The sequence below is a fragment of the Pyrus communis genome, chromosome 6 (genome assembly GCF_963583255.1).
Source record: "Pyrus communis chromosome 6, drPyrComm1.1, whole genome shotgun sequence".
Lineage (NCBI taxonomy): Eukaryota > Viridiplantae > Streptophyta > Magnoliopsida > Rosales > Rosaceae > Pyrus > Pyrus communis.
Genome location: NC_084808.1, coordinates 11,031,699 through 11,050,016, shown reverse-complemented (window position 1 = coordinate 11,050,016; position 18,318 = coordinate 11,031,699). Strand labels below are relative to the sequence as shown.

Below are 18,318 nucleotides of genomic sequence, written 5' to 3'. Positions count from 1 at the left end.
TCTAGAACAACATACTAAAGTTTTATTACGATCCAACGGCTAGATCTCCGCCAATTGCAAATTCAAGTGGCAGTTAACGTTTTATTTTATAAACTTACAATTCTAATTCGGGAAGATCCGTACTTTGGATTCCTGATCCGTAAGTTTCTATTGTCCTTAAATATTACATACTATAAATTATTAAAGTTTAGTGACGATCCAACAGTCGGATCATTGATTGCTATAATGTTCAAGTGGCAGACCTTAACGAAATTTCGCCAGAATCTGCAGATTTTGCAGATTTTCTGGGCAATCTTTGGAACTCCATATCTCACTTGTTTGTCAACCAAAATCAACCCATAATATACAAAAACAAAGCTAGACAAGTGTAGAACACGATTATACCTGCTTGGAGCCCAAATGGTTGCCGGAGATGGCCAGAAAATGGCCTGAAAGATGGCTGTCCGTGGGAAAACAGGGAAATTCGCCAGAATTTCTGGGCAACTCTTCAACATCCATAACTTTGTCAATACTCAATGAAATTAAGTGATTCAAAACGGAAATCATATTTCTCGACAAGACGAAGACATTGGTACCTCACACGATGGCTATCTCGCTGTTATTTGGCTGTAAAACGCCTCGAAAGTGGCAGAGGTCGCCGGAAGCTGGGCAAACTTTAAATCGTTATAACTTTCTCATTTCTCCACCAAATATCACTATCCAAACATGACAATTTATCTACATAACATGAGGAATCGATTTATACCTATTTTGAGTTCAAAAGATGGCTGGGAATTATCTGAATCACGCCTAGAAATCTCAGCCCAAAACCTTGTTCGTTCTTCAAACTCGAGGTTAGGATTTGTTTTCAATGAAACAAAACTCAAAACTGGGTTTATGGTGGTGAAGACATGCAGATAATGGTGGTTTTGATGTTCAACAAGCCGAAATTTTTGGTGATGATGGTGGTTTGTTTCACGGGAGAATGATAGAGCCGAGAAGGAGTTAGAGAGTTAGAGAGAAAAGCTACAGAAGAAGAAGAAAAAGAAAGAGAGAGAGAGCGTTCCAGAAAAGTAGGGGTGGCCCCACGTGGCACTCATCCAATGGTCAAACAAAATACCACTTGTGTTTCAAAAGACCAAATACCAAAATGCCCTCGACGTTTAAAGGTTCGTAGAATCTTCATTATAACTCCAAATTACATTCCGCTTGTGCCCACGCGTCCATAGCGACGAGTACTGCAAGGATACGCAAAGAAAATGAGTTTTACATGACACAACACAGTAGTCAACAAAAGTCAACGTATTTGCCGCGAAGGGCATTTTTGTAAATTCACTTATTAAAATTATAAAAAAAACCGTAAAATTGGGAACGGGTCATCACAATCTACCCACCTTAAAAAAAAAATTCATCCCTGAAATTTAAAACCATTTGCTAGACCAAAGTAGTGAAAAGATAGTAGAAAAATAAATACGTGAAGGAGGTATCAAGTTAAAGCGGCTGCATAAAAGAGCATGTCATTCCATCGCGATCGGATTGCAATTATTCCTCTTTCATGCCTCCAAGCTCATACTTTCCTTCTCCTTCAGTACAATACTTCAATATAAAATCCTTTACGAAAACATCAAGTCAAAAATAGATATGTAAAAAACACATCACGTCAAATAAGCATATATAAATAATAACGTAAAGTTAAAGTAATTGTACTGAAATCAAAGATCGAACAAAGAAAGATTCCACTTATGCTCTCGTAAATGGACCTAGTTGCCCACTTGCTTAACGAACCCAACAATAAGTTATTGATATTACAGTTTACAGCCTGCAATACCAATAACTCACTGTCGTCACAACAAGCAAGTAAGAGATTTCCGAGGGTGCAATATTACCATCTTGCCCCTTATTGGGAAATACACACACATTGCCTGAACAAAGCCTCGATCGTGCTCACATACTACCTTCTCAGGCAACATCGTCAATATCATAATATTTCTACGTCACAATCTCGATCATTCAAACACATGTTTGCAATACTCTTCTGTAAATCACATACTGTAGATAATTATTTATACCATATCTCAAACAATGCCATGCTCATAACCAGGGGTGTAACCATAGTTACACCTAACTTTAACAAGAGTAAGTGTCTACCAATCACGTACCGGGGATAAAATCTCTATATGTCGGCCCCAATGCTACCATAGCTAAACCAAAATTGTAACCGTAGTTACAAGCAACTAAAATAAAGATAGTGTTATGTTGCAACCAAACTAATGGTGGGACGAACAAAATGCAACACGTCCACTAAGGCCCGAGTAGCTCGTTCAGGCTAATCGTTAATCTAAAGGTGGAAATGTGATATTGAACGAAATCTACTACTCATAACCTCTAAAAATATTTCCAAAGACTTGGAAGTAAAATGCGTAGCACGATGATATATAAATACGTCAAGATGATAATCTGGTCAGGTTTATGTTTGCCTGAACTTGTATAGAAGTCTAGAAGCAACTCTCTCATAATGCCATCACCCTTTGGAAGCAAACGGAGAAGAAACTGTGGCTGTCCAGGAAGTTTGAACTGTATATCCTCACACATCCTTTCTACCCTAACCAAAGGCGGGGCGCGCCTAGACTAAGAATTCTCTTCAAACACATCAAGTGGAGCCTTGATTTTTAATTCCTTTCCTATCTCCACATTTGATTATATCATGGACGAGGACTTTTAGATCACATCATGTGGAGAAGTTAACAACATCCCACTTTCATCTTACTTGGCTTCACAAGTGTCTTGTTGTTAACAACATCACGCGGGCTTGGGCTACTAAAGTGGCAGCAAGTTGGGCTGCCTCCACGGCTTGCGCCTCTTGGGCTGTGGCCTAATGGTCCAGCTGCCATGGAGCTGGCCCACTCCTCACCACCACAGTGGTCCCATGGCTGCCATAGGTAGTGCTCCGTAGTGGCAAAGTTGCTCTTCTTGCCATTGTGTTAAGCCTCGTGGATCGTTGTGGTGGGGCTACGTCTCGTCTTCCATCATTTGATCCAGATCTTTAAATGTTGGAAGTTCCATTGATTGTGGTTTCCGAATTTTCCGTCATTGTATTTTTCCCTTACCTCTATTCAAAGAATTAAAAAAATTCTAGGAATAAGAAAGTACGAAAAATTTACGAACGAATGAGAAATGAGAAACTTTGAATGCGAGAGTCTTCTTCGACCGTGTGAATCAAACTCTCAATGAAAGCACCAATTTGTGGATGCAAATTTCTGCCATATTTTCCTTTGACGAAAATGCAAACACCTAAGATTAAGGCCAAAAGCCTCACGCGCCCACGATGAATTGGGGGGGGGGGGGGGGGGGCTTTGGCAGAAGAATCTCCGATGCCAAAAGTTAGAATTCTGAAAAGAATGTGTTTAGGAATTTGTGGGTAGAGAATGACCTAGTATTTTAGTGGGAAAACATGGCTATTTATAGGGGAGTGACAGGCCCTATTTGGAGAATAGGGCTAGGCCACATATGGTCAAATTGTGAGTGTAATTGCAAGATATTATGTGAAATAATATCTTGCAATTAACTTGGCAATTAATCCCAAATTGAATAGGAAAATTGGGAGTTACCTTTTGAGTGAGGATTTGATGAGCAATGATGAGAGGGTTTTGAATAAATACCATTTTGATCACCTTTGACTCTTCCTTGATTGAGCCTTATTGTCTGTTGCATGTGCGTGAGAATCCTGGTGTCTCGAGGGTAATTTTTTTCCTTTTTACCAAAAAGTGCATGTGTTGGCTCCATAATTTTCTTAATTATTTTTAGCTCCACAATCGGTAGGACAGAATCCATGAGGGATGGATCTTTAATTGGAGGAGTCTAGATCTCTGTTCGATAGCTTGTGTTTAGTTAGGCAAACTTACGTCTTTACCAATATTATCTCTGACGTGAAACCCAATAACCAAGATCGAGAGCTTCACATTAATTTAAACAGCCTTGCCTTCGGGCCATAGAACTCAAGAGTGAGAGATTCTTTTCTTGGCCGTGGTCATCTGTTATGAAGTTTACCGCAATGCAAACCCACATCACACAGCACCACGCCACACTATAAGATATATATGCATGCACTGCAAATGCATAGTGCCAAACACAAATGGTTTGTTCTACTTGGATTTGGTTGTCCGTGTAAAATGGAAATGACAACTTACATTGACAAAATATATTACCTAATATAGTCAACTAATACAATGTATTAGCTTCGGATTCAATTTCTTTCTCTAGAAAAAATCTCCAATCAAGGTAAAGAAAGCCAAGGAAAAGGCCCAGTTACTTGTACGTAGCTTTTGTTTTGCTCTTCCTTGAGTTTTGTCCATCAGTTGAAAACCTTGGGAAACTATGGACGCCAAGACGAACAGAGGCAGGCAAAAGACGGAGATGAAGACGATAGAAAAGGTAGATGATCGTCTAGTTGTCTTTTCGAAACGCCGATCAGGAATATACAAAAAGGCTACTGAGTTAGGGGCGCTATGCGGTGCACAAGTAGGCATTCTAGTGTTTTCGCCAATGGGAAAACCTCATTCCTTCGGTAATCCCTCTATTGATTATGTATTGAACCGGTTTTTACATAACCAGCAGGAGCCTATTCTCGAGGCCTACCGGCAGGAAAAAATACTCCAGACCATCGAGAACTATAATGAGTTGGTAGAGCACCTTGACGTAGTGAAAGAGTGCTGCAAGGCGCTCCGACAATTGGAAGAACAAAGGGGAAGCGGGGAACAGAAAGTCTGGTGGCAAGCTCCTATAAAGGATCTTGACTTGCAAGGACTCAAGCAAATGCATGATTCCTTTAAGCGTGTCGCGGATCATGTGAGCAGTAATCTCAGGCTCACACAAGGCAGTCGCTTTGACAACGGTACTGCCTCCACTTCTGCAGCAGCCGTATCCAATCCCAATCCCAATCCCAATCCCAATCAATCTCATTAAGCGCGATTCAAGACTTGGTGCAACACATTGTTTGTTCTGATAGCAACCTATATTTAATAATTCAGTTTCTTGGATTTTGTATTTTTCAGTTAAATTAGTATCGACATGTCTAGTAATGGCTTCCGATTAATTAAGCAAAACTGTTTCTGCAAGATAAATTCATCTGAGCTCCAATTTGTGAAAATAATAAGGTTGTAATTACATTAATAATCTACCTTAGATCCAAATTTAAAATTTTCTCCCAAATATGAACAAAAACTATAATGACAAACTTGATATCAGCCACAATATCTATGTATCCAGCTAAAAGATAAAGACAATTTACAAAACAATCCCAAATATCATCCCCAAACAATGCCTTAGAAAATTTCTCCTAAGTTCAAAGAATAAATATTACAAAGAATGAAAATAAAGTGACATAAGTTTACATAAATAAAAGTATCAAAAAATGTATGCTGTTTGTCCTTGACCCCAAAATAAAAAAGAGGAAATAAAAATGAAAAAATAAAAAAAATAAAACATACACCTATCAGGATCATAAAATTTCAATGGAGACCTTCATGGAAAAAATTCACTGCCTAGCTCCACCATTAACACCAATCAGAGTGATCAAGGAGACTTCAAGTCAAAACTATTTTCTCTGCAATACCGAAGCTCCAACGAAATTTGCCTCTCCACCTGAAGTTGGCGGCGGAAATTCGCTATGAACATCTCTGCTCTTTGGTCAATATCATCTTGATCCGATGGATAGCTTATGTTCCTCTGAAGATGTCCCCTAGAAGACCCCGAGTCCTCCTCGGAGCTGTTCTCATCGGTACAAGCCGCTCTCAGCCCCGGGCGGTCATTGAAGCTCATCAACCGGTGGTTGCCAGAAATAGTACGGCCGATCACCGAAGCGATTCGCCAGCGACTCACGTTGAGGTTCAGTAGTAAGCTTACCTTCTTCACGGCCTTCCTAAGGCGGCTTAATAAAGACCACTTGTCCATCTTCATGTTAAATTGGGGAACGAAGACCAATGTTTTAAGTTGATGAATGTGATGTAAAAGAAATATGTGTTAATAATTAAGTTGCAATTGGTAAATATATATGTGTGCGGAATGAATATGTATGTACGAAGTTGCTTGGCAATTGGTGAATGATGCGTATAGAAATGAAAGAACGTGTTAATTAGTTGAAGGTTGGAAGAACTAATCTATCAGAGAATCAACAGTATTGGTCAAGAAATGATAATTCATTGGATACGATTGTCTTTTCTGCTAGCTTAGTGTTTAGATTTATATTAATTGTGTTGTGTACTTTCACTGAATTGAAGGATAATTTTTGAAATATCATATGAACTTGTACACTTTTATTCATGTAACTAAAATTTTATGTGATTTGTCATATTAATTTTTTCAATCATTAATTTGTCATTTCACCATAACTCAATTAAGTTGTCCGTACAAAATAAATCACACGCTTTGCACATGGCTTATGTTCATGGTTCTTTCATAAATTTCTACATAAAGAACATCGTCCAACTTTACCATAGATTGGAGGGTCCCCAATGACTATATTTTTTAGTCATCTTCAATTTAAAACACAGAGAAGCGAGTGTAAGTCGTTCCTCTTTTTTGAACGGCAAACCCTCAAATCTTCTTATGCTAATTAGGGCTTATTTTGGGGTTTAATTTTCTGATAGGGAAATATATATTGTACAAGATTGATTTACAAGGAAATATCTATCCTAATTACATCCTGATTACAATGACCCAATCAGGTAACTAAGGTAATTACAAAGGTCAACTCTCCAACACTACCCCTCAAGTTGGTGCAAAAATGTCGTTCATGCCCAACTTGACGAGAGAGTTGTAGAACGTTTGATTGGCAACAACTTTAGTTAAGATGTTCGCTAATTGATCCTCTGACTTTACGAACGGGAATTGAATAATATTTCCATCCAACTTCTCCTTAATGAAGTGTCTATCAACTTCCACATGTTTTGTGCGATCATGTTGGATTGGGTTGTGTGAGATATCAATCGCTGCTTTATTATCACAAAACAAATTCGAAGCCGACATTGAAGAACACCTGAGTTCTTCGAGTAACCTCCGAAGCCATAATAATTCACATACTCCTTTTGCCAAACCTCTGTATTCCGCCTCTGTGCTTGATAAAGCAACCACTTTCTATTTCTTACTCCACCAAGTCACTAAATTTCCCCCCACAAATGTAAAGTAACCCGATGTGGACCGTCGATCAGTAATATTCCCTGCCCAATCTGCATTGGTATAACCTTCTATCTGGCAATGATAATTCTTAGAAAACATGATGCTTCTATCCAGGGTGGACTTTAGGTATCGTAGAATGCGTTCAATCGCACCCATATGCGTCACTCGGGGAATGCATAAATTGACTAACAACACTTACTGTATATGCAATATCAGGCCTGGTATGAGATAAATAAATTAACCTCCCAACTAACCTTTGATAATGGTCTCGGTTAGTGGGAACTTGATCAGGGTGCATGGCAAGAGGGTGATTTTGGACTATAGGGGTGTCAACCGATTTACAATCAAGCATTCTGGTTTCGGCTAACAAGTCAAGAATATATTTTCTTTGAGATAGAAATATACCCTATTTAGATCGAGCTACTTCTATACCCAAAAAATATTTCAATCCACCAAAATCTTTCATCTCGAACTCAGTTGCTAAGTAATCTTTCAGGCTTGAGATTTCCTCTTTATCATCACTTGTAACAATCATATCACCCACATAAATAATAAGTGCCGTCCATTTACCTATTCGACGTTTCAAGAAAAGTGTATGATCGGAATTTCTCTGCTTGAACCCATACTTCCTCATAGCCGTCCGGAACCTACCAAACCATGCTCGAGGTGATTGATTCAATCCATACAATGCCTTATTCAAATTACACACCATTCCGGGTTGTGAAATCGATGCATAACCAGGTGGAATATCCATATACACTTCTTCTTTAAGATTACCAAGTAAGAAAGCATTTTTCACATCAAACTGCTGTAATGGCCAATCCAAGTTAACCACCAACGAAAGTAACACTCTTACCGTATTAATCTTTGCTACCAGATCAAATGTTTCTGTATAATCGACACCATACGTCTAAGTGTATCCCATGGGCACCAATCGTGCTTTGTATCGTTCAATCGACACATCAGCTTTGTACTTGATGGTGTACACCCATCGACATCTTAGTCTCTTCTTCCCTTGAGGTAGCAGAACTAAATCCCATGTTTGATTTTTCTGAAGTGCACCCATTTTTTCCTCCATTACCTTGGTCCATTGATCATCAAATAGTGTCTCCTTCAATGAATTTGGTGTGCTATCATTGAATATTTGTTGTACAAAAGCTTTGCCGGGTTCTGATAATTTATGTGATGACACATAGTTAGCAATGGGATATTTAGAGCCTTTTGTTGTTTCCGGTGAATATCGATTGGGTGGCTTTCCCCGGTTGTGCCTGAAAGGTAACTGATAATTCGAAACATCGGATACATCAATAGGGATAGTAGATCTTACCTCAGAAATATTCTCTAGAGTATGGTCATCTGGCGGTACTATATTTTAAGACGAAGGGAGAGTAGTATCAGTAGAAGTCTCAAGATCAACAAGTGGCAACACTGTTGCTGTGGGTGAGGACGGCACTGTCGTGCCTGCCGCTGGTTCTGTAGGCAGTGATGCTGCTTCTGTTGGCTGGGCTGGCACCGTAGCCACTGCGGGCTCGACTACTGGCTCAGCTAATAGTGGCAGCGAAAGATCAGTGGTAGCAGCCATGGTCCAAACTTGCTCGTCATGCAGTGTCTCCCACTGAAAAGAAGGGTTGGAAGAAGCCGGAGAGTAATACATCTTAGACTAAAAAAAAGTAACATCCATGGTAGTATACATCTGACATGAAAGAAGATGGTGGTAGCAATGGTACCCTTTCTGATGTAGTCCATACCCCATGAAAACATAACGGAGAGCTTATGGGTCAAGTTTTGTCCGTTGATTTTTATGTAGATGAACAAAGGCAACACATCCAAAAACTCACAGTGGGAGCACCAAAACGGACTGTAGAGGCACGAATGTAGCAAGAACTTGCAAAGGTGTAAGCAAATTCAATCGGTTGATAAGGTAAGTGGCAGTCTGAAGAGCAACATCCCAAGTGGAGCGGGGAACATCCGCCACAATCAATAACGATTGAGCCGTTTCTAATAGATGTCGATTTTTGCACTCAGCCACCCCATTCTGTTGAGGAGTATGAAGACAAGTAGTCTTATGGAGTATTCCATGATTAGTTAAATAATGTGTAAAATCATTATTAACATATTCACCACCATTATCAGAACGCAAAATCTGGATTTTAGTAGAAAAATGCGTTTGAACCATGGTGTGGAATGTCTTGAACGCCAAAAACGCATCACTTTTATGCTTAAGAAGGTATAACCATGTCATCCGTGTGCAATCATCTATGAATGTTACAAACCACCTAATACCAGATAAAGTAGTAATCGAAGATGGTCCCTAAACATCCGAATGAACAAGACCAAAAGGAATAGCACTTTTATTAGAATTCAGCATATAAGAAACACGATAACTCTTGGCAAGTATGCAAGTGTCACATATAAAGTCTGAAATTGAAAAACCAACAAATAAATGTGGAAACATATGTTGTAAATAACTGAAAGACGGATGACCCAAATGGCAATGCCATAACCATATCTGATGCTGTTTGTGATCAACGGCTCATTGGCGTGAGATTGATCCATCATGTACTGACATCGTCCACAAAATAGAGATCCCCCACTCTTAGTACCATGACCAATTATTTCCTTTGTGAGAATATCCTGAATAAGACAAAACTTTGGATACAATACTACACAATAGTTCAATTGCTCAGTAGCTTGGCCAAGAGACATCAATTTATGCTTTAGTGAAGGTACAAGTAGTGTATGCAGCAAAGAGAGGGTAGGCATGAGGTGTATAGTGCCAGAGCCAGTTACCGGTGAGGTGACACCATTAGCATTAGTAATATTTCGTCGAAGTGGAACAGTATCACAAGTTAAATCAGTGGGGTCATAGGTCATAAGGTCTATGACACCAGAGTCAATAATCCAATCGGACTGGGAATCACAATTATTCATATTAAAAGCATAACCACAATTACTTGAGGACTCCGGAGGCATGTCGAAAGAACTCGAAACATAAGGATTCATCGTAAGGCCAGTTAGGGTTGTAGTGTTTAGTATAGGGGCAGGATCGGTTAGGATGAAATTGTTTCCATCGTGGAGTGGTGGTAGGTTCTCCATGGGAGGACCAAGTTTGCTTGAAGGAACGGGCAGAGCAGAAATCCTAGGATCTCTGTGTAAACACGAAATGTTCCTGAAACAAGAAACAAGAATACGTGTACAAAATATATTTTATGTTTAATGATTTTGGGGTTACAATCTCTTTGTAATTTGATCCTCTGATTCTATCTTCGTAGGGTGTAGGTTTGTGGATGAGCTGTTGATCCAAAGGGCCGTCGGGGCTTGATCTAGGGATGACCAGTTGATGAACGGATCTTCGAGGGCTTTTGAGCTTGATCTTGAAGACTGGGTGTATGGATTTCTTCAAGGGGGCCGTCGGGGCTTGATCTTGAGGGTTGATGGATGAGCGGATCTTCAAGGGCTTTTGGGCCTAATCTTGAAGACTGAGTGTATGGATTTCTTCAAGAGGCCGTCGGGGCTTGATCTTGAGGGTTGATGGACGAGCGGATCTTCAAGGGCTTTTGGGCCTAATCTTGAAGACTGATTGGATGTGTGGATTTGTTGAGGTTGTTGATCCAAAGGGCCGTTGGGGCTTGATCTTAGGACGAACGGATGATGAACACTTTCTTCAAGGGGCCGTCGGGGCTTGATCTTGAGTCGGCGGAAGTTCTTCAAGGGCCGTTGGGGCTTGACCTTGAAGGAGGGTTTGACGAAGAACGAAGAGTGTTTTCTTGATCCTTTGGGATTTTGCTTGAGAGCTTTAGAGTTTCAAGGCTTCAAGGTTTTGGTGTGATGTAAATTCCCTTCTTTCTTTCTCTTCTTCCTTTCTTTTTCCTTCCTTCGAAATGAATGCCTTGGCCTCCTATTTATAGAATTCCAAAACTTGATTTTTGGATTTAAATAATCAGATGAAATAAATCATTTCTGCCAGATATTGACACGTGTCCTATTTGATGACCTTTCCAATTTATTTTGATTTTTCGTTGAGTCACACGCTACATGTAAAATTTATGTGACACGTGAGCGTTGAAATTTTAATTATTGGTTAACATTCATTTCACCGAAATTTCGATGTCTACAAATGCCCCCACTTCAAGGCGCGTCGTTGACATGTGCTTGTCACGTGTAGAAGATGCGTTTTGAAGTCCCTTAATGTAGATGTCAACCCAAGGGCCGTCGAGGCTTGATCTTGAATTGAGCTGGAAATTTCTTCAAGGGCCATCGAGGCTTGATCTTGAGTTCGACTGGAAGATTTTCTGGTTTCCTCCAATCGTTGATTTTCCACAAGCTTAATCTTGAACTGGGTTGGAAGATTCTTTTGGTCTCCTCCGAAGGTCTGAACTTATTCCTTTTATCTGGAGTTGAATTTGATTCAAGGGTGGTGAACACTTGATTTTGAATCGGACTTGTGATTTCTTCAAGGGCCATTGAGGCTTGATCTTGAACTGGGCTGGAGGATTCTTCTGGTCTCCTCCGCTCGTTGATTTTCCTTTGTGCTACTCTTGAACTGGGCAGCAGGATTCTTTTGGTCTCCCCCCGAATGTCTACCAGCGGTTTCAGGATATGGCAGGCAAGTACGAGGTGGAGGTGCTGACCTGTTTCTTTGTTCAATCTTTCCAATTCGTATTGAATACGAATCAGAAAGATTGAAGTTTCCTTGTCCCTTCTCTGGCAGTGTATCAACCGTTGAAGATGACTACTCGAGAGCAATACTAGGTAAGCAATCAGGAATAGATTCCAGGTAGTCGGTTCCAGATCGGAAGACTGACTCCAAGTGCCGGCTGATTGCTTCTTTCACTTTGCCATGCGAGTAAGAACAAGGACAAAGGAAAAGACAGGGAAAAAGCATGATATGAGATACCTTTGCTTTCGAAGAAGCAGCGAATGAATCAACACATGCTTCAATCTATCGTTTCCTCCTGGGTCATCTGTACTCCAGGCATCTGGTGTCTTCAAAGGTTGAATAGGTTTTCTCAAGGGAAGAAGAAGAATTGAGTATTTCGAGAGGCTTTGCTGGGAGTGCACCCTCAGAGGTGAGGAAGAGTTGGCCATTTTCTTCAGGTCTGCCTTGCCATAAGAGACGAAGGTCGACACATATAGGGATTTCTTAATAGCAAGTGGTGGTACCGTTCTTTTACCCTTGTCGACAAACGTCTCTTCGATATCTGAACGACGCCTCTTCGATTTCTGAACGACGCCTCTTCGATTTCTGAACGAGCGCCACTTTTGACAAAGTTGCACGCGTTTTCTGAAAAGCAGAGAAAGCGTCGCCGAACTTTGCGCTTGTCGGCTAAAAACGTGTAGTTGCGATGATGGCCTCCACGTGTTCTCGACTTTGTCAGATATCTTTTGACAAAGTTGAACGCATTTTCTGAAAAGCCGCGAACGCGTCGCCGAACTTCACGCAGGAAAATCCGGATTTTTGAATCGGTGGTCGTGTCGCTTGGCTTTTTTTACAGAGGTATCGATCACTCCAACATACACACTCTGAAAATTGCCCATTCTTGAAAATCGTCTCCGGCCTTTTGAGAATTATCTCCATCCACCCCTTCTCTCTGAACACCTTTGAAAAATGACTAACTCATCGAACCTTTGCTTAGATTTGAGTCTCAGCAGCGATCCGGTTATACCCGGTCAAGGTAATGTATGGCGCCCTTCTTTTTTATCTTCTAACGGTCCTCTTACAGGTGAAGACTCCGTGATGCAGGACGCCACAACAGCTACAATAGTAGCTAGGAACCTCCTCACTCCAAAAGATAGTAGGCTGCTGTCAGGACGGTCCGATGAGTTGGCCGTTCAAGAGTCCCTCGCTCTCAGCGTTCAGTGTGCAGGCTCTGTGTCCAACATGGGCCAACGCCTACTTGCTCGCTCCCGTCAGGTTGAATCGTTGATGGCAGAGGTGGAAAGTCTCAAGCAAGAGATCAAGCAGCTGAAGTATGAGAATAGAAGCTTGCACGTGCTTGCAAACAACTATTCGACGGGCATGAAGAGGAAGCTTGATGAGCTGCAAGAGTCTGAAGGTCGGATTCAAAGTGACCGTCAAAGGTTTTCGTCTTTCCTCCAGAGGCAACTTTTTCCTGGGTCTTCCAGCGTTTGGCCAAGTATTGAGACCTGGAATGTTCTAGCTTCAACGCCTCCCGCTCCGATGCCTTCTGCTCCGATGCCTTCTGCTCCGATGCCTTCCGCTTCTAGAGTTTTACCAAGTAATGGGGCTTCACGTGAACATCCTTTGTGAAAGCTCCATCTTTCTTTTTTTTTTTTTTTTTTTTTTTTTTTTTTTTTTTTTTTTTTTTTTTGTACACACTTGTAATTTCTTGGAGATTAATGGACATGCTTTATTTTATTCAGTGTATTATGCTAAATACAGATAAAACATATACATCACCGTCCATCATCATTCCTTTTTTTATTTTTTATTTTATTATTTATTATTATTATATTTTTTTTTTCAACTTTTCTTTGCTTTCGGTGGCACTGATCCACCATTCATTTATATATATATATATATATATATATATATATATTTCAGATGGTGCCAGAAGCACCATCATTGTTTTTTTCTTTCTTTTTATTATATATATTATATATATATATATATATATATATACATGGTTCCAGAAGCACCATCATTGTTTTTATTTTATATATATATACATATATTTTTTTTTTTTTTTTTTTTTTTTTTTGGGATGGTGCTGTCCATCCAGATTCCATCATTTTTTTCTTTATATGGTGATCTGCAAGGCTGAGTTTGTGGGTGAAAACCCAGGCCGAGTCCGAGAGAAGACGGAGGAGATCTTTGGGTGTGAGTTGACAAACTTTGATTTTGTCAATCACATTCAAAGGCAGCAGCAGAGGCAAGCAGACGGATGAGATCTTTGGGTGTGAGTTGACAAACTTTGATTTTGTTGATCACATTCAAAGGCAGCAGCCATGGCGGAGGTGCAGAAGCAGCCAGAGCTTGAAGTAGTGCAAAGCGTCGAACTTCACGATCGGCTAGTCGTTTGACAGCGGTCAATGAAGCTCTTCGTTGATTTTGATCATGGTGGCCGGAGTGAGGAGCTTGAGGTTTGTTGGCGGCGTGAGGAGACAGAGAAAGAAGCTCCACCATCACCATTGAGCACAGCCTCACAGACCACCGATTTTCCACGACCTTCGATCCAGTTCACCGCAGCGGGCTTCCTGTCAGAGGGAAAGGAGAAGCTGGAGGAATTGCAGCGGCGCTAGGTGATGATCGAAGGGAGAAGGCCGCGCTGCTCAACCTTAGAGAGAGACAAACTGCCCATACAGCAGCATGAAGATCTTACTGGGGTAGATGGGCATTAGCAGATTCAAGCTTTGATTCTAAGCTCTTGATCTGCTGCATGGCATTGTAAAGAGCAGCATCTCTTTCTGCTATTTCTTTATCATGATTCTTTAAAGCCTCCTTAAGATCTTGAAGGGCCTTATTCCTTTCAGCACTCACAAACGATACTTCTTTTTCAGCATCTTTCAGTGCTTCTTCAAGAGCTTTGACTTGTTCTGAGTCTTTAGCTCCAGCTAACTCTGCATCCTTCTTTTGGAGAAGCGCATGAGCACGGCTTTTGTAAGAAGAAAACTCACGTTCAAGGCGGTTGATCTCTTCCTTGAGGGCTGCAAGTTCAGCATCCCTCGCATCAAGCTTTTGTGTTTGTGCAGACACCTCTGACTCCAGCTGGCTTCTCATTTTGGCTACTTCAATATCAGCACATATCCGGTTGCTCTCAGAAATTTCTAGCTTTGTTTTCAGTGCTCGGGTGGCAGCTTCCCAGCTCTCATTTTCTTTCTCATGTTCATGTTTCAGGTGAGCAAGCTCTCCTTTAACAGTTTCCAACGTGGCTCTAAGCCTTGCTGCCTCACCCGTTGATGCTGCTTCCATTTCTGCAATCTTAGATTCTTTCTCAGCAACTAGCATCTGCAGTGAAGAAATGGTTTCAGTTGCTTTATTTCTATCAGTCGAAGCTTCAGCAAGCTGGGCTTCGTAACTCTCCAAATTCTTTTGATGTTTAGCAGAGAGTTCAGCTAATGAAGCCTCAAAATACACCAAATGTATTTTGTCAAAAAATTATGGAAAATCAATATGCACAATAAGTATGTGTCGATTTATCCATTTTCAAAAATGTTCATTCAAGATCAAGCCCCTATGCCTCAACGGCCCTTGAAGAAATGTTTCGTTGGCCCTTGAAAAAGCAACCTAATTCAAGATCAAGTTTCGACAACCCTTGAGTTAGAACATTCACATTGCATGACTTCAAAACTCGTTTCCTACATGTGACAAGTACATGCCTACAACGCGCTTTTAAGTGGGGGCATTTTAGACTTGTAAATTTCGTTGCTTGCAAATGATGCATCACAAAGCTCCATGTGGCATATGACTCATCACAAGTGGACAAGTCATCAGTGACATATGGCACGAATCAAGCAAATGAAGCTCAAAAGCATACCTAAAATGCGGCAAAGGGGAAGAAATCTCCTTAAAATCGGGAAGGGGCCAAAATTGCTCCCAAAATCGGAATGAAACCTAAAGCATCTTCACAAAACAAACAAGAATTGAAGATTGCTTGCAAAATAGGCAAGAAAGCCCTAATTTCGGCCAAGCAAGGGAAAGTGGCTGAAATTAAGACATAAAACATGCCCAAATTCTCCCATGGACAAATCAAGACACAAATCAAAGCCAAACTTATCCAAAGGCAAGCTTTGAGAAGTCTATAAATACAAGGTCCTCAAACAAGCATCAAGGTCGACAATTTCTACATGGAAGGGTCGAAATTCTCACAAAATGAGAACCTCTGCCAAATCTTTGAAGACTAATACATTGCCAAAGTTCTCTTCAAAGAACGTACAACCAAAGCCGAAGCTTTCTTTCGACCACAGCCTAAGCATTCCCTTAAAGAATCAACAAGCACTTGTGTCGATTCCTTCAAGACTTTGTTTCAAGCTTAAAACTTGTAACGACGTTCAATTCAAGATCAAGTTTCCAAGACCCTTGAATCAACAAAATCCCACATCAACATCACCTTTGCTGTAGGTCATACACAAACCTAGAGGTGAAGACTTTCCATGAATTGTTACAAGCTCAAAACTTGAAGCAATTGTTCAATCGTTCATCCTAGATCAAGTCATCGCGACCCTTGGATCAAAAACCTATGCAACTACATTAAATTTGAAGACTGAATCAGAGGAAAATTTGAAACAGAGATTGTAACCCTACAAATTCATCAATACAAATCTACTTTGTACACGTGTTCTCGTTTCATTGGTTACAAAATTTTTGTGTTTACAGCCTAGGCCTTTATTGCCAAGCGGGGTTGGTATGCTAAACCGTATTGGCCAAGTTCCAATGCCCACTTCATCACTCATTGAGAAGCGTCTGGACTATGCAAAACTAATCGCAGTGGGTACTAGGTCAAGATGATAACCGGATGCCCCTGAAAGTAAGGTCTAAGCTTCCAAGCTGCAACAACTAGTGACAAAATTAGCTTTTCAATATTTGGGTATCTGGGTTTCACATTGAGGAAAGCTTTGGATGTATTAAATACAGGCAGTTGGGCCCCCAACTCTTCTCGTATGAGGTAGAGCTCACTGCTACCTATGATATTGCCAGAAAGATATACAGGTTCTCCGCTGCTTCCGGCTTCGATAGCAGTGGAGGTAACGTCAGGTACTGCTTCAGGTCCTGAAATGCTTTCTCTTACTCATCATCCCATTTGTTTCTCTGCATCCTTTTGATTACCTTAAAGAAAGGCTTGCATCGATCGGTGGATCGCGAGAGGAAACAATAGACTGTAGCTGCTTGTCCTGTAAGACTTTGGATCTCCTTTAGAGTTGTGGGAGACTTCATGTCCAGGATTACTCTGATTTTCCTTGGATTAGCTTCAATTCCTCGCTGGGTTACAAAGTACCCCAAAAATTGGCCTGAAGAGATGCCGAAAATGCACTTGGTTAGGTTAAGCTTCATTTTGTACCCTCGGATGATGTCAAAAGTCTTTGCCAAGTTGCCGATGTGGTCTGACCATTACTTGCCTTTCACCATGATATCGTTGACATAGACCTCCATGGTTACTCCGATTTGCTTCTTGAACATTGTGTTTACGAGTCATTAGTAGGTTACTCCTACGTTCATGAGGCCAAAGGGTATGACCTTGTAGCAGTATGTGCCTCGCTTGCTCACAAATGCAGTTTTCTCCTTTTCAGGCTCGTGCAAGGCAATCTGATTGTAGCCTGAATATGCGTCCAAGAAGCTGAGCGGCTGGTTCCCGGATGTTGGTGCAATCCACGCATACTCTCCGTTTGCCCTTCTTTTTTTTCATTACCAACATGACTTTGCCTAGCTATACTGAGTGATCCACTTCCTCAAAGAATTTGGCCTCCAGTAACTTGTCCATCTCCGTCTCAATAATTGCTACTGGCTCGGGTGAGAAATGTCACATTTTCTGGATTATACATTTAGCAGTAAGGTCGATATGCAGCTTATGATAATCTATCGCTAGATCAATACCAGCATGTCAGAGGGTGACCATGTGAGAATGTCACGATTTTCCCTAAGGAAAACCATGAGTTCTTCCTTCTCTGTCAGGCTCAAACATGAACCAATCCTAGTTGTCTTCTATGGCTGGTAGGGGTCAAGAATGATGTGTTCGGCGTCCTCTTCAGGTTTCCATCCTGGCATTGTCGACCATGAAGCCATCTTCCTAACCCGCCTGCTGTGATTGCTGTTTAGCGAAGGTAGAATCGTCTTTCTCCACTTCAATTGCTATTGTTAGGGCGAAAGAATTCTTTTTTGACTCCTTGAGAACTTGTACAATGTATCGCTGAGACATGTCCTGGTTGCCTTTGATCTCTCAGATTACTCTTCCGGGGATGCAAAATCGAATTTTCTTATGCTCGATCGAGGTCACAGCTCCAATGCTCACTAGCCAAGGTTGGCCTAATATCCCGTTACAGGGAGATGCATCGCTAACAATCAAGAAGGTCTGCGATGAGACAACTGGAAGGCTGGTTACGTCGAGCGTGATTATGCCAATGATAGTTGAGGTAAGTCCATTGAATCCGGTCAAGACCTCTACTTTATGTTTAATTGTGCTTTCTAAGCCCATCTTCTAGATAATTGAT

General features: G+C 40.9%; 3 protein-coding genes across 3 annotated transcripts; 1 reads left to right on the top strand and 2 right to left on the bottom strand.

Moving 5' to 3' along the window:
* Window positions 1-4,353: 4,353 nt before the first annotated feature.
* Window positions 4,354-4,941, top strand: LOC137736025 (agamous-like MADS-box protein AGL62). The gene has a single exon (XM_068475371.1). It carries the CDS (start codon window positions 4,354-4,356, stop codon window positions 4,939-4,941), a length of 588 nt encoding a protein of 195 aa, XP_068331472.1.
* A 609-nt stretch (window positions 4,942-5,550) lies between these two features.
* Window positions 5,551-5,928, bottom strand: LOC137736024 (uncharacterized). The gene has a single exon (XM_068475370.1). It carries the CDS (start codon window positions 5,926-5,928, stop codon window positions 5,551-5,553), a length of 378 nt encoding a protein of 125 aa, XP_068331471.1.
* An 8,563-nt stretch (window positions 5,929-14,491) lies between these two features.
* On the bottom strand, window positions 14,492-18,026 carry LOC137736023 (protein GRIP-like). Its single transcript, XM_068475369.1, has 3 exons — window positions 17,903-18,026; window positions 16,626-16,882; window positions 14,492-15,238 (listed from the first exon to the last, which is right to left on the bottom strand). The coding sequence occupies exons 1-3, from the start codon at window positions 18,024-18,026 to the stop codon at window positions 14,492-14,494; spliced, it is 1,128 nt and encodes a 375-aa protein (XP_068331470.1).
* Window positions 18,027-18,318: the final 292 nt, after the last annotated feature.